The sequence below is a fragment of the Eptatretus burgeri genome, chromosome 7 (genome assembly GCF_056783735.1).
Source record: "Eptatretus burgeri isolate ZD-2024b chromosome 7, Ebu_testis_v1, whole genome shotgun sequence".
In the NCBI taxonomy this organism is placed as follows: domain Eukaryota; kingdom Metazoa; phylum Chordata; class Myxini; order Myxiniformes; family Myxinidae; genus Eptatretus; species Eptatretus burgeri.
Window position 1 is genome coordinate 12,782,733 of NC_140967.1, and position 15,000 is coordinate 12,797,732.

At 43.5% G+C, this 15,000-nt stretch overlaps 1 protein-coding gene across 6 annotated transcripts in view; it reads left to right on the top strand.

Moving 5' to 3' along the window:
- LOC147022689 (ral GTPase-activating protein subunit alpha-1-like) overlaps positions 1 to 15,000 on the top strand; it is a 226,012-nt gene that overhangs the window by 153,007 nt on the left and 58,005 nt on the right. For all 6 annotated transcript variants that reach the window (XM_085887470.1, XM_085887471.1, XM_085887468.1 and 3 more), the window contains 4 exons: positions 3,382 to 3,510; positions 4,849 to 4,974; positions 5,403 to 5,458; positions 5,710 to 5,818. In XM_085887470.1, coding sequence (XP_085743596.1) covers positions 3,382 to 3,510; positions 4,849 to 4,974; positions 5,403 to 5,458; positions 5,710 to 5,818 — 420 coding nt within the window. The remainder of the gene's footprint in view (positions 1 to 3,381; positions 3,511 to 4,848; positions 4,975 to 5,402; positions 5,459 to 5,709; positions 5,819 to 15,000) is intronic.

Below are 15,000 nucleotides of genomic sequence, written 5' to 3' on the forward strand. Positions count from 1 at the left end.
GGGGTAGAAAAGATCGAGGATTTGGATGGGGGAAGATAAGAGGTGGTGGTGAACAGCTGTTTTGAAAGCCTGAAGGGAAGAATGGGAAAGAATAGAGTGAGGAAGTTTATTCCAAAGGCGGGAAAAAAAGAGGAATGAAAGAGTGAAGATGAGCAGTGATTCGTGATTTTGGTAGTTTTACCAGAAGGGGTTGTTGGCGGACCTTGAGCGCCCTGTGGAAATGTGGTTGGGACAAATCGCAGAGAGAGCAGGGGGGGCAAGGCTGGAGAGGAGTTGGTAGAAGACAGAAAGACCACCGACCAACCTGCGGTGATTGAGTGAGAGGCCCAAAGACTCAGCTTCATTGCGGGAGATGCCGATGATCTTAAAAAGCCCTGGTTTCGACAGCGTGAAGTCGAGAAAGGTGGGAGGCAGGAGCACCAGCCCAGAGGGGAGAGCAGTACTCCATCAGGCTACGGACAAAAGCTTTGTAAGTGGTCAGGAGCTCAAGAGGGCCGAGGAAGGACTTTGCACGACGGAGGATTCCCAGTCGGCGACTGGCTTTTGAGGCAAGGTTGGAAATGTGACTTTCCCAGGAAAGGTCATGGCAGATAGTGAGACCCAGAAGCTTGAAAGAAAAGACTTCTTCCAGAGGATTGTTGAGAAAGTGGATGGGGGGTTTTGTAAACGGTCCTTTCGAAGAGACATAGTGAGAGTGTGAGATTTGTCTGGATTGAAAGACATGTTCCACGTGTTGGACCAGTTTTGTGATTTTATCCAGATCTGCAGTGAGCGAAGAAGCTGCTGCTTGCCGGTCTGAGGGATGACAGATGGTACGGCAGAGGGTTGAGTCATCGGCAAAGAGAAATAGAGGATTTTCCAGAGAGTCCGAGAGATCATTGATGAAAACCAGAAAAATAACAAGACCCAAAACGCTACCTTGAGGAACTCCAGCCTGCACAGGAAGAGGGGATGAAAGAACTCCATTTAGGGCCACACGTTGACTGCGACAGGAGAGGAAGTCTGCGAGCCATGAGTGGAGATGGCCTTGAATACCATGGGCAGAGAGTTTGGTGAGTAGGGCAGGGTGCCAGACTGTGTCAAAAGCACGTGATATGTCCAGGGATACGGCTCGGATTTCCTGTCTGGCATTGAGGACCTCCATCCATTGATGGGAGAGCAGTAGCAGCATATCTAGGGTAGAGTGACCTGGTCTGAAACCAAATTGATGATTGGAAATCAAGCCATTGGAGAAGAGGAAGGATTTCATGTCTGAAGCGATGATGGATTCCATAACCTTGCTGATGATTGGGAGAAGGCTGATTGGTCTGTAGTTACAGGGATCTGTTTTTGCACCTTTTTATGCAGGGCAGTGATGTTAGCAGATTTCCAAGCAGATGGCAGATGACCTTGGGAAAATGAGAGGGTGAATAGAACAGAGAGAGGGTGAGCAAGAGCAGAAGAGCAGGCTTTGAGGACACGTGGGCTGATGCCGTCTGGACCGGTTGCAGAATCTGACTCGAGGTTTGAAAGCAAGCTCTCCACCTTGTCAGGAGAAAAGGATACAGAGTCCAGGGACAGTTGGGTGCGACTGGGTAAAGTGGGTAGAGATAGTGATGGGTTTGGGACACAAGATTTAGCTGCAAACACCGAGTTTAGACATTCAGCTTTATCACGTGTGGAATCAGCAGTGCGGCCATTTGAGGTAAGGGAGGGGATGGAGGGGGAACATACACCAGAAACAGATTTGATTAAACGCCACCAGGATTTTGAGGAGGGAGAGAGGTTTGAGAGTTCAGACTTGAGATGAGAAAGATGTTGTTTTCTGGCTCTCCTGAGGGTAGCTACACACTTGTTCCGAGCTTTGTGGAAAGAACTGAGATTGCCCTCAAGTGGGTTTGTTTTCGATGAGTCATTGGCAAGTTTTTTTAGGACAGCTGCCTCGCCACAAGCTTCAGTAAACCAAGGGCGGGAGGAAGGGTAAGACAACTGAACACGAGAGGGGATAAATCTGTGCATGAGGGAGAGCAAGTTTCTTTGAAAGAATTCCCAGGATGAGTTGATGTTTGAGAAAGTAGTGATAGGAGACCAGTCTGTAAGTTTGATGGCTGCTCGGAGACCCTGCCAGTCGGCTTGAGTGAAATGCCAGACTCGACGGCGGTGAGGTGGTTCTCTGATAACAGCCAGAGAGATGTCCACTTTAATAAGGACGTGGTCAGAAGAACCAATTGGAGCGAAGGAAGAGCAGCAGATATTGTCAGGGAAATTTGTCAAAATCAGATCCAGAAGAGATGGAGTACCATTGGTACTTAGACAAAATATTACAGCATTTTACGTCATCACGACCAATCAATTTTCCGCTCATATATCCTGCCCATGTCTCGTTTCTCAAGACAGTGCAGGGTCATGTGCTCGATAAATATACTTCTGAAATATCAGAGAGCACTTTGGCAGGAGCAACGACAGAACTTTTGCAGCAAAGGTAGCTATAATGGGTTGCCTTTTTGGGGAGAGGCAGTCCATATGATGCAAGACCATTGTGTGCATAATTTTATGGGTGATAGCATGTAGTTTCTGTGCCATAATCACAGCTCTTCTGAAGCGCATCTTTTGCGAACCATTGGTGTGATGCAGTACTGTTTATGTAAGAAATATATATATATATATATATATATATATATATATATATATATATATATATATATATATATATTATATATACAGTACATTATTGGTAATAATTGTGGAAATGGAGGAAAAACTGAGTATTTTATGCAAATACCATGTGATCGAACCACATCTCATGTTAAATTGTAGTACAGTAATGTGTTGATATAGTAGAACGAAGAACAAGTCTTGCTGGTGAAGGCTCGTGGAATCTGAGTTGGTGGACAGGTAAAACAATCTATGAAAACAACAGGACATTGATTGTTGTATGCCAACCACCTTGAGAAACAAAGAGAAACTGGCATTTTTGAGCATTAACCCTTCATCGGAGCAACCTAGAGAATATAGTACATTGTGATTGGTTGTCTGGTTGTCATGCAAGTAACCAGAGTGCCACAATCAAAGTACTGCTGGTAATCCCATTGTAGTGTGGTGAATACCATGGCTCCTGGGAAGGAAATAAATTCAAGCCATAGCATTGAAGCATCGATAGAGAAGCGATTACAAACTAGATTGGAGGTAAAGGGTAGAACAGAAGAAGAAGGGGAAGCAACCAAACTCCTGCTACCCCAGCCAGCCACCAAACTACCAGTTAGCAATTTGTGTGAAACAAAATATTTATGGCAAAATATATTACATCCTGGAATTGGCAACTGGAAACCTAATTTGTGCTCATATGGCTCGCTACCACCATTATCAACAATTGGTTGTCTAATCTCCTTTGTGTTCCTGCAGAAGCTGGTTAGTGAAGTGGTGAAACACTGCTCACCATGTTTCTGGGCATTCACTCTGCCCGCTTCATCAATACTCGTGTGGGATGTTCTCTGGGCCGCAAGCTGTGTGGCCACTTACCCACTTCCTTGGGTAATACATCCATTGTTCCAATTTCTGTGCAGTCTCCATATCATTTATCCACTTACGTCTGTATGTGTCTGTAATGACGGCAATTATTTAGCCTTGCAAAATCCAGGAAGTATTTTATAGCTACTGGACAAAGAATTACAAAAGACACCTCACAGTGAGTTTGTCTTCATCCATCCTTTGGTTTTGTTCACGTTGTGATCTCCTTTGTTACTTTTATCACTGATGAAGATTTCTGTGATGTACGTGACCATTACACCGTGGTTCCACTAATTTGGCAGTTCTGATTTAAATAAATATATATTTGTTCAAAGTTCAGGTCCCCATTTTGGAATCCCATTAAACTTCCATTGAAACAAAGATTAGTAACAGCCTCAAACTTTTTGTGTACTGACATTGAAAGATTGCTTTTATAGTAATGTCTTCAATTGTTGATTTGGCCCTGGATGTGGGACTGTCTGGCTACTTTCTCAGGGGCTCCTTTGTTGACACAAGAACTACAACAAAAAAAACTTTGAACAACAAAAAGTTATTGCACAGTCACGTTTCCTTATCTTTAAAGATCATTATCAGCAAAAATGTATGTTCACATACCACCGCCAATGCCAACACTCCTTTACAGCCCTGTAGGTTGCAAGTATCATTTGCTGTTTGACTCTTTGTCATGCTTCTGACGATCGAGGTCTCCTCTTACCTCCACTTCTTACCTCCTCCCTTCTCCACCTTTTGCTTGCCTATGGAAATTACTGTTTGTGTCCATCTCGTATTACTCACTCCTTCACCTCGATATGACAGTTCATTGCCACTTTTACGGAAACCTCATGTCGACCAACAGTCTTTTTACACCCTCTCTAACATTTCGGTCACATGCTTGATTCTTTCGTTCCATTGTGTTGTCAGTGCCTTATGTTACACAGGGTGTGTGTGTGTGTGTGTGTGTGTGTGTGTGTGTGTGTGTGTGTGTGTGTGTGTGTGTGTGTGTGTGTGTGTGTGTGTGTGTGTGTGTGTGTGTGTGTGTGTGTGTGTGTGTGTGTGTGTGTGTGTGTGTGTGTGTGTGTGTGTGTGTTTGAGGTGGGCAAAACAGCAGTGTGCCCCATTAATTTGGATAATGCATTCGTATAGTTTCTCATCGGCCTGTAAAAGATGACTTGAATACAAAATTATGCAAAACTATTTTATAATCTGTCATACCTTCAACCATTTGATTTGTTCATCTTTGTTCATTTGTTTGTCAGTTACTTATCCAATGTTGCTGTACTTTAAAAACAATCCTTCTGCATTGTTGAAAGCTCATTCACAACACCCAGCCTCCCCTTTCCAAACCACTTGGCCCATACACAGGCTCCACATGCTGAGGCTCAGACTTTGCTCGGTGCACTCGTCTGTCTCCCCAACCTGTATGAATCCATGCCTGTCCTTCATCCCACGGCAGGAGACGTTGTCCCAACAGACTGTGAAGGTTTAAAGGTGCATTTCATTGTATTCTTGCAATAACAGTTATCCAGAGAACAGCATTCTGATTGGATTGGAAACAATGCTCGCGGCAATATGTTTATTATAAACCAATATGGTGGAATTATTTCAATCCCCGCTCCCGCTCCCCCTCCCCCCATCATATTCTCCATACATGCTTCTTCCCTCTCCATACTCCGATCTCCTCCCGACTTTCTTTCCCTTCTGTCTCGCCTGTCCCGCACTCATCTACCCTCGTTTCTCTCTCTTTTCATGCCCTCTTCTCTTCCATATCTCATTTTCTATTTTCTGAGTTTTGCCACCCTTTGTGCACATACATGAATGGCCCCTTGTTGATGATTATAGATCACAAAGTAATCATGTAAAGGCTGTTTACAACGATCACAAACTAATTAAGGATGATTTACCTTGTTGTTTCTCAGGATGAGTTGGTGAAGCTCATCATCTCAGCAGCAAAAGAACATTCTGAGTGTGCGAGGTGAGTGAAATGTCCATGCACTTGTTTGTGCAATATCTACTTCACCACCGGCAATCTCAAGAATGTAAGTGCAAGAGAGATAAAAGTTCTGCTCACGGTTCTTTCGATCAATCGGTGGTTCATATGAATGAGAGATGAAACTGAAATTTTGTAAGACTGGTGTTTCTGATCCTGATCTATATGGTGTGGTTGTAAATTGATGATGATTTTCAACAATCATACTGTAAACACTGATGTACTGTGGTGTGAAGGTGTGTTGCTATCTCAAGTTTGGGCATCTGGCTTTGTGAAGAGCTTGTTGAAGCCACCAATCATCCTAAGATTCTCGAAAGTTTTCAAGTCATTTGCTCGACTTTGCTGGTGGGTTTTTGGAGTTAAACACTTTTATTGAGTTGAGTTTAACAGACTGAACGAGAACGGCACTCGGTAGAGAGCATACCACCGCCAGGCTGACAAGTTTACGTTTTGTATCCCATGGATAAGCCTGTATCCCACTGGTGCCCAACTGTGTCTGTGGACGTCCTCCTGCAGTTGGGTTACTTTAATTTTGTTTTTTTGGAGGTTGGTGGCAGGATTTGCACTCCAGCCACCATAAAACACTTCATTCCACAAAACACAAATAATGCAAAGAAAACCGAAAACCCACCCCATGGGAGTACCTCCTATGCTGCTGCCATTCACAGGGCAGCTCACCGGATGAAGGGATTAGGGCACAGCCTTCGGGACCCCAATTCCTTGATGATAGGAGGTAAAGCAAGGGATATACATCCAGGGGTCAGATTGCGGTGGTGTGTGGGGGAGTGGGGCTGAAGTGTCGTCCACCCGACGGCATTCTCTTTGGATTGACTGGAGGCAGTCCCTTCGGGGTGGGGGTGCTTGGAATGTCCTATCCCAAAGAGAGGATGATCACCTGTCTCTGTTATCATCTGAGCTCAAGCATTTTAACATCGGTATTGCAGCTCTCTCTGAGGTTCGGAGACCAGATAGTGGCGAGATAATGGTGCGTGGTTACACCTACTATTGGTCTGGTCGCTCTGATGGTTACCATGCCCAAGGAGTTGCTGTATCTGTGTCCAATAAGCTGACTCCAATGATAATTAAATTGAGGTAACACCAGTCAAGGAGCGGATTATGAGACAAAGGATTCATCTCTCATTGGGTGTCGTTTCCCTGATCTCTGAACATGCTCCTACTGAGGCGAGTGATCTCACAGTGAAGGATGCATTATATGCCACACTTGAGCCTGTGGTTGATCAGGGCACCAGATGAGATAGTCTTCTAGCCTTGGGGGATTTCAATGCATTGACTGGCACTGATAGGGATGGGTATGAGACATGTGTTGGTCCCCATGGGTCAGGAACTGTGAACCAGAATAGCACTAAGTTCCTTGACTTTGCAAGAAGTCATGGACTTAGGGTAGCTGGTTCATGGTTTCAGCGGCCACAGGCTCATGGCTGGATTTGGTATTCCAATGCTGGTGGTGTGGCAAAGGAGATTGACCATGTGCTCATTGATGGTCGCTGGAGGATGATCCAGAAATGCAGAGTCAACCTGAGTGCTCAGTTCCTCAATACCAACCACAGGCTTCGTGGAGCAACTCTGAAGTTGCAGCTTAAATCCAGGAGAATGGGACCATCCCAGCCAAGGCAGGATGTTGGCAAACTCAAGGATGGGACTGCAGCTGAGGAGTTTGCAAGCAGGTTGAGTGGGGATTTGGGGGGTCTGGGTGCTTTGGGGAATCCTGAAGAGTTGTGGAGTGTCTTCAAGACCACCATCCTTGATGTTCCCGGTGGATGTCTTGGAACTCACCACAGGGCAAAGAAGAATTTTGTCTCTTAAGGGATACTGGATACCTTTGACCAGAGTCACAGGGCTCGGCTTCATGGCAGAGCTGAGCTGTTCAGGGAGTTGAGGCGTAAAACTGTAGGTGCACTGAGGATGGACAACGAGGCCTATGTTCTTGGAATCTATGAGGGGGTAGAGCATCACCTGTGGTCAAGTGATTCTCCTCCTGCTTACAGGGTAATTTGCGCATTGCATTCCTCCAAGCCCGTCTCTCGTTGTACTGCAGTTATCGCGGATGGTTGTTGGCTCTTGACAAAGGAGTCTGAAGTGAAGGCCCCCTGGGCCGGTTACTTTGAGCGGCTATACCAGGCTGACCCACCAGATGTTGAATTGGATGTCAGGGGTATTACTATCCCTATGGCTGATCATCCAATCAAAGGTGGTCCACCTTCTTTTGTGGAAACACAGGCTGCGGTGAACTGGTTGAAATTGAGTAAAGCTCCTGGGATCAGTGGCACCCATGTTGAACTTCTCAAGACTGGTGGAAATGCTGTACTCGTGTCATTCCATGCAGTTCTGTGTTCTGCCTGGAACACAGGCATCATTCAAACTGACTGGAAGAGGGGCCTTGTTGTCCCTCTCTGGAAAGGGAAGGGTGATCACCAGGACTGCAAGAATTACTGAGGGGTGACGCTGCTCTCAGTGTCGGGCAAGGTCTTTGCTCGGATATTTCTTCATAGGGTTCGCCACCATCTGCTTGAGCACCAGCACCCAGAGCAGTCAGGCTTTACACCAAAGAGGTCAACGATTGACCGTATCCTTGCTCTTCGGGCCCTCACTGAATGAAGATGAGAGTTTTGGTTGTGGCTTTTGGAGCCAAATTGATCTCTGCAAAGCATTCAATTCAGTGAATCGGGATGCCCTCTGAAGGATTCTCGGTCTTCACGGGGTGCCACCAAAACTGATCAACCTGATGTCTGAACTATACTCTAGTGCTGAGAGTGCTGTGAGATGTGGAGATACCATCTCTGACTTATTTCCAGCAGTTAATGGATTTCTTCAGGGGGTTTGTACTGGCCCCCACACTTTTCAACACTTGTATGGACTGGATTCTGAGGAGGGTGTTAGAGAAATCAAGCTGTGGTGCATCATTTTGGAAGGTCAAGATCTCTGACCTTGATTTTGCAGACGATACAGTCATCTTTTCAGAGACTCTGGATATCCTTTTGGGGGCCCTCGAGGTGCTGAATGTGGAGTCTGAGCCGCTGGGATTAAGGGTTTCCTGGGTCAAAACTAAGATCCAGGTTTCAATGACATCTTGGCTGCTGCTATCTTGTCTGTACCTGTTTGTGGTGAGTTTGTTGAGGTCACGGAGAGATTCACTTTCCTTGGCAGTGATATTCATGTCTCTGCTGTCTGTGAGCCAGAGGTCGATAGACGTCTGGGTCGAGCCTGGGGAGTCAGGATTCAATGGATCATCGTGTGTGGAGCTGTTGGTACCTGTGCAGGAGGATGAAAGTCCGAGTCTTCAAGTCCTTCGTGCTTCCAGTCTTGCAATACGAATTTGAGATTTGTACTCTGACCAGGGATCTGAGATGGAGACTTAATTGCTTTGGTACCAGGTCTCTTAGGAGAATTCTTCGCTCTTGCTGGTCAGACCTTTTTTGTCCAACGAGTGATTGCTGAGATAGACTCAAATGAGATTTGTTACCTGCATAGTCCGCGAGTGTCAGCTGCGGCTGTATGGACATGTGGCTCACGTTCCTGGCGCTGATCCTGCTCACCAGGTTTTCTCAGCGAGGGAGCCTCATGAGTGGAGAAGGCCAGTGGGCCGACCACGTGCATCATAGCTGCAGCATGTTGATCAGCATCTCAAGGAGATGGGGATGGGCCTGTCATTTGCCTTGGGGATTCCAAGGCCTCTAATCGGCTTGTTCTTGTCACCTACCCAACTCTTTCTATCGAGTGTAACCTGTGGCTGCTGGCTGCATCATTGGTTGGGATGCGGCTATGCCGCTGATGCAGTGTCCCCCTTACCAGTACACTGGTGCTCATTTTGCCAACCTCAGAAGGATGACAGACTGAGTCAACCTCCTGGTGTATTAATTCAGCGGCCAACGGGGCTTGAACTCACGACCCTAGGATCCCAGGCTGCCACCCTAACCACTAAGCCAACTCCAGGCTACCTACCCAACTAATCCACCAAGTTTCATCCGAATCTATCCACAACTTGAGATATCCTACTCACAGCCAAATAAACAAACAGACAAGGGTGAAAACATAACCGCCATCCTCCTTCGCTGGTGGAGGTATTTGCAACGTTGCTGTTGATGTGTAGTTAAGCTTTTTAACCTTCACTTTTAAAGTCCATCTCGTGTTTGTTTAGGAACTTAAAATGACGAACTTTCTTTGAATCCCCAAAATGATGGTCTCGAGTCAAATGATTTTATGGAACAGTATTTTCAGGTTGTTATTGTTGTTCCATATCCCTCTTGGTCGGGGGTCGGTGACCTGCGGCTCTTTAAGGACTTAAGTGTGGCTCCCAAGCCTTATCGATAAAGTCCCCCTTTTTTTTTCTCATGATAAATCAATTTTCAGAAAAATCTTTGTGAGTGTCATGAAAGGATATAATCATACTTGAGAACTTTGGCAGTGATAAACAGGAAAATACATCCGATTACCGGCGAATTCTGCGAGCAAGAATTACACATTGTATAATTTCTACTAAAAAGTTGGCGACGCCCTGATCCTCACTGGGCAGGTATGTGAAAATCCCTTAATGAAGGACTTGGACCGAAATAACAAACAAGATGTTGTTTTGATAACTCCCCCTTCAATGGAGGGTGCACGTGCGTGTGACGTCACCACATTTTGCCGTCCGCTATCTTGGAGTACCAACTAACAAAACGAAATTACATGTGCATTCCATCATTGTATTTACATTTGTTAAAATAGGAGTTAAAATGGTGAATTTTTGTTCATTATTTCGTTGTGGCAATTGTGCCGAGAGGAAGGATTGGTTGTCCTATTAAAGACTGTCGACGGCGCAACAATCCAAGGAGTGTGTGTGTGTGTGTGTGTGTGTGTGTGTGTGTGTGTGTGTGTGTGTGTGTGTGTGTGTGTGTGTGTGTGTGTGTGTGTGTGTGTGTGTGTGTGTGTGTGTGTGTGTGTGTGTGTGTGTGTGTGTGTTGTTTCATACCTGAAATGTATTGATGAAGACTCATACTGTATCAGCATTTTGAGTGTTTTAATTATTTTCAGGAAACAATGGGTTTGCAACATTCATCAGTGGTACTGTGAAGGTCAAATTGTGAAATGGCTTCAAAGAGGAAAACAGAGAATTTCACTTGACTTTTAAATGGCCTCAACAGTAAGCGAGCTGCAAGGAAAGGGAAACACAGCTCACTTGCTTTTAGAAGAGGTGCTCTCATTTGAGCGAAAACTAACATTGTTTGCGAGAGACATGGAGATCGGTTTTTCTGGCGCATTTCCCATCACTGAACCAATTCAAAGAGGAGACAAACTATGAACTTAACACCGAGAACCTAAAAATTGTGACACTGGAAATGCAAGAAGCCTTCTCAGGGCGATTTCAGGAATTCAGAAAGGAAAATGCAACTTTATCATTTGTGTTGAAACCCCTTGAAGCAAACACTTCCGGACTCAACTTTTCAATATTTACAGGAGTAGACCGAGCAGAACTAGAACTTGAACTGACCAATTTGCAGGGCAAGGACATGTGGAGTACTAAGTTCAGATGCTTAGTGACCAAACTCAAAAATCTAGAAAGACACAGATTGACCACGACACTTCAACACAGATGGACTGAAATGCATGATCTTAAAAAAACAAGAACAAATTGTGTTTGAAGTTTTGAATTCTTTACCAGAAACCTACAGTAACATCAAGATATATGCATTTGGCATTCTGTCCAACTTCGGATCGACTTACCTGTGCGAGCAAGTGTTTTCAACTATGAATTTCATCAAAAGCACATTGAGAAACCAATTGAACGAGGAGAGTTTAACGTGCTGTTTGAACAGCGAACGACTCTCCAAAGTAACTCTACAGCAGAAATCACACGAAACTAGAAGGGCACTTGGTAGAGCGCATACCTCCGCCACGCAATGCCTGATCCAGGCGAACATTTCAGGCCCAATACATTTTCGAATTATCATATATATATATATATATATATATATATATATATATATATATATATATATATATATATATATGTATATATGTATGTATATATGTATGTATATATATATATATATATATATATATATATATATATATATATATATATATATATGTATATATGTATGTATATATATATATATATATATATATATATATATATATATATATATATATATATATATATATATATATATATATATATATATATATATATATATATAGTTTTTGGCCCCATCTCTCAATGGTGGTCACTTTAAAGATTGAAAAATTCTGTTATCTGGATATGGATTTGGATCTTCACCGAAACTGAATCAATTCGTCCTTGTCACATACCCAACCTGTCCACCAAGCTTCTGCAGAATCCGTCAATATCTTTTTGAGATATCGTGCTACATATTGTTGCAGCCCCATCTCTCAATGGTGAATAAGCACTTTAAAATTCCAGTAGCCAGATCCGGATCTTCACCAAAATCTAATCAGTTCGTCAGTGTCTCACACCTAACCTGACAAACAGACAGAAAGGGGTGAAAACATAACCTCCTTCCACCTTCGATGACGGAGGTAAATATGGGTAAGGTGACTCAATGTGCTGATGAAAATTTCATGGCCCCTTTCATTGAAGACAACTCAATGAACTTGTATTGTATTACAAATCTGTGTGTGTGTGTGTGTGTGTGTGTGTGTGTGTGTGTGTGTGTGTGTGTGTGTGTGTGTGTGTGTGTGTGTGTGTATTTGTCCTGTTATTCTATTCTTGAAATAGGTCTTACATGCATTGCGGTTCTTTAGATATCGCGTTTTTGACCAAATTTGAAAAAAATGGCTCTTCTTGTTGTTTCGGTTGCCGACCACTGCTCTCGGGGCATGTGTTTGGCACCCTCATCCTGTCATGCTGATAATTTGCCTTGGAGAGCTCACCGCAACATCAGTAGTGTGCTGCTGAGGCAACCCTCAACCATGGCAACAATTTTGAACTTGCCCATTGGACTGGCTCACATTGGTCCTCTCTCTTCGGACGGTACTGTAGGATCTGGAAATGATTGCACTGGATGAGGAAAATTAATGGAACAGGTGGAAATACATTGGGGCTCTTTTCCATCCTTGTTTGAATGAAGGTGTCAGCATCGGTCCTCGTGGGCAATTAACTCTGAAAAGAATTCGTCCAGCTGTTTTCTGTCAAATACAAAAGGGTCGATCCAAAATGGTTCATAACTGGACAAGACAATTTTCTTGATTAACCAATTACAAAAAGAATATGAATGGAAAATGAAATTGTACTCACAGTGGAGCATTAATTCTGTGGGGATGATATGATGGCTCATATCCGGTGTACTCACGTTCGCGCTGTCTCATCTGTGTTCGATTCCAGAATGAACGATAAACTCTCTGGATGAGTCGCATTTCTCCTGGTCCACATCGTGTGGCAGTTATGTGTGAGGTAGAGAACTTCACAGAATGGCTGCATATTCATGGCCTTGGATTGAAAAGTACCCAAACCATGGTCATGCGGCTGGGCATGAAGAACCAACAAATTGCTCCAAGCATGCACCAAGTCAGAATCCATGAGAGTAGAGCTTTTCTTCTTTGCCAAACAAAACATTCCTTTTGTGATGTATGTTGAGTTTCCGCAACTTTGTGGAAACTTTCTGGCAGCCCCAAGTTGTCCAGCCTTCAAAATCTGCCATGATGGACATTTCCTGTGCTCTGCTGAATAAAGTGAGTGAGGAATTCTCGAGTTCAGCTCCTAAGAGACTCCATTTATGGCTCTTATTGGTGTCGTTGGGTGGCAAGAAAAGGCTGACGAGCACAAATGCTTGGAATCAAAATTGACGTTATTTCCAGCTTCCAACCTGAAGAGCAGAGATCAACAACACATTTTGGCTTCAAGATAGCTGTTCACCTCCACAGATCATGCCCCATCCATATCCATGATCTAGGCTATCCCAATGAACCATCTCCAAAAGCCGCTCTCAATGTTATTATGTTTTCTCCCCTCTCTCCTGCCACCCACCCTTTCATTGCACCTTCATCCACAGTTCTCCTTTCGTGTTCTTTTTGCTTTTATTTGTTCATGAGCTTGTTCAGCTTGTTCAAGCCCTGTGTCTTCCTCCCCTTCCCTTTAATCTCTCATTCTTCACCTCAGCAATTCCTCTTCCAAGCGTCACTCTGTTGTTTCCTTCTGCACTGTCATTGGTGTGTTTCTCTGCTTTTTACTGTGTTCCTTCTGTTCTGGTCTGTGTTCAAGCTCCTTCATGAGCCTCAGCTCTCGATACAAAAAAAAGGAGTTATCATGCTGATGCTTTGCAGTGAGGCAAACACTTCAATGATTTTTCCCATCCCTCCTTTGCAGGCAAAGGGATGTGATGCCACTTCTCCCATCTGCTAACATTCATGTGGATATTAAAGCTCCCACAGTGCCTTCGATTATGAGTTGGCCATTGTGTGTGTATCCTGACCAAATTCAAAATTCTTTCTCTCATCTATAGTTTACAGCATCAGAAGCATAGCAATGACCAGCCATAAATTATACAACCACTAGGCAGTTCGAGAGACATGCACACACACACGAACACGCACACACTCACATATATATATATATATATATATATATATACATATATATATATATATATATATATATATATATATATATATATATATATATATATATATATATATATATATACATATATACATATATATATACATATATATTTATATATATATATATATATATATATATATATATATATATATATATATATATATATATATATATATATATATATATACAGTAAGTCCTCGCTAACCGGAAGTTCGCATATCGTAGTTTCGATTATTCGTAAGTTAGTTTTAATGACCAATTTTTCAATTATCGCAAACATTTTATGCCTATCGTAATGTCATTGCAAGGAAAAACGCAAAAAAAAGTTTCAAACTCCCTGCAAAAAACAACAATCACACAGGATGCGCAAAAACATACTTTCACTTTACTGCGCATGTACTGTATGCTGTACTGTATGTATTCTCTTCACGCTCGCCTGCATACCTTCCAGTATGAATCCCAAGCGACCCGCAAGTCATTTGCCGAGCACACCTCGTTTCAAGAGACAACGAAAGGCTGTCACATTGAAGGTGAAATTGGATATAATTAAAAGACATGAACGAGGTGAAGGGACAACGGAAATCGGCCGCGCGCATACAATCGCTGCATCGACTGTACATTCGATCGTTCAAATTTCGGCAAAGATAAAGAAAATATCACAGATTGCGACCAGTTCGAGTGCAACGACACTAACGAGAATGAGAGATGGTGCCATGCACAACATGGAGCGTTTATTATGTGTGTGGATAGAAGATCAAACTAAACGTCGCATGCCTTTATCTCTTGCTGTGATACAAGAAAAAGCGCGTAGTTTGTGAGGGCATTGACCCACGATTATGTGATCAATTACTTCTCCAATCATGTTGAGAAGTTCTCCAAGGAGAACAACATTGACAACAAATCTTTGCTGCTTGTAGACAATGCTCCTGCCCATCCTCAGCAAATGGAA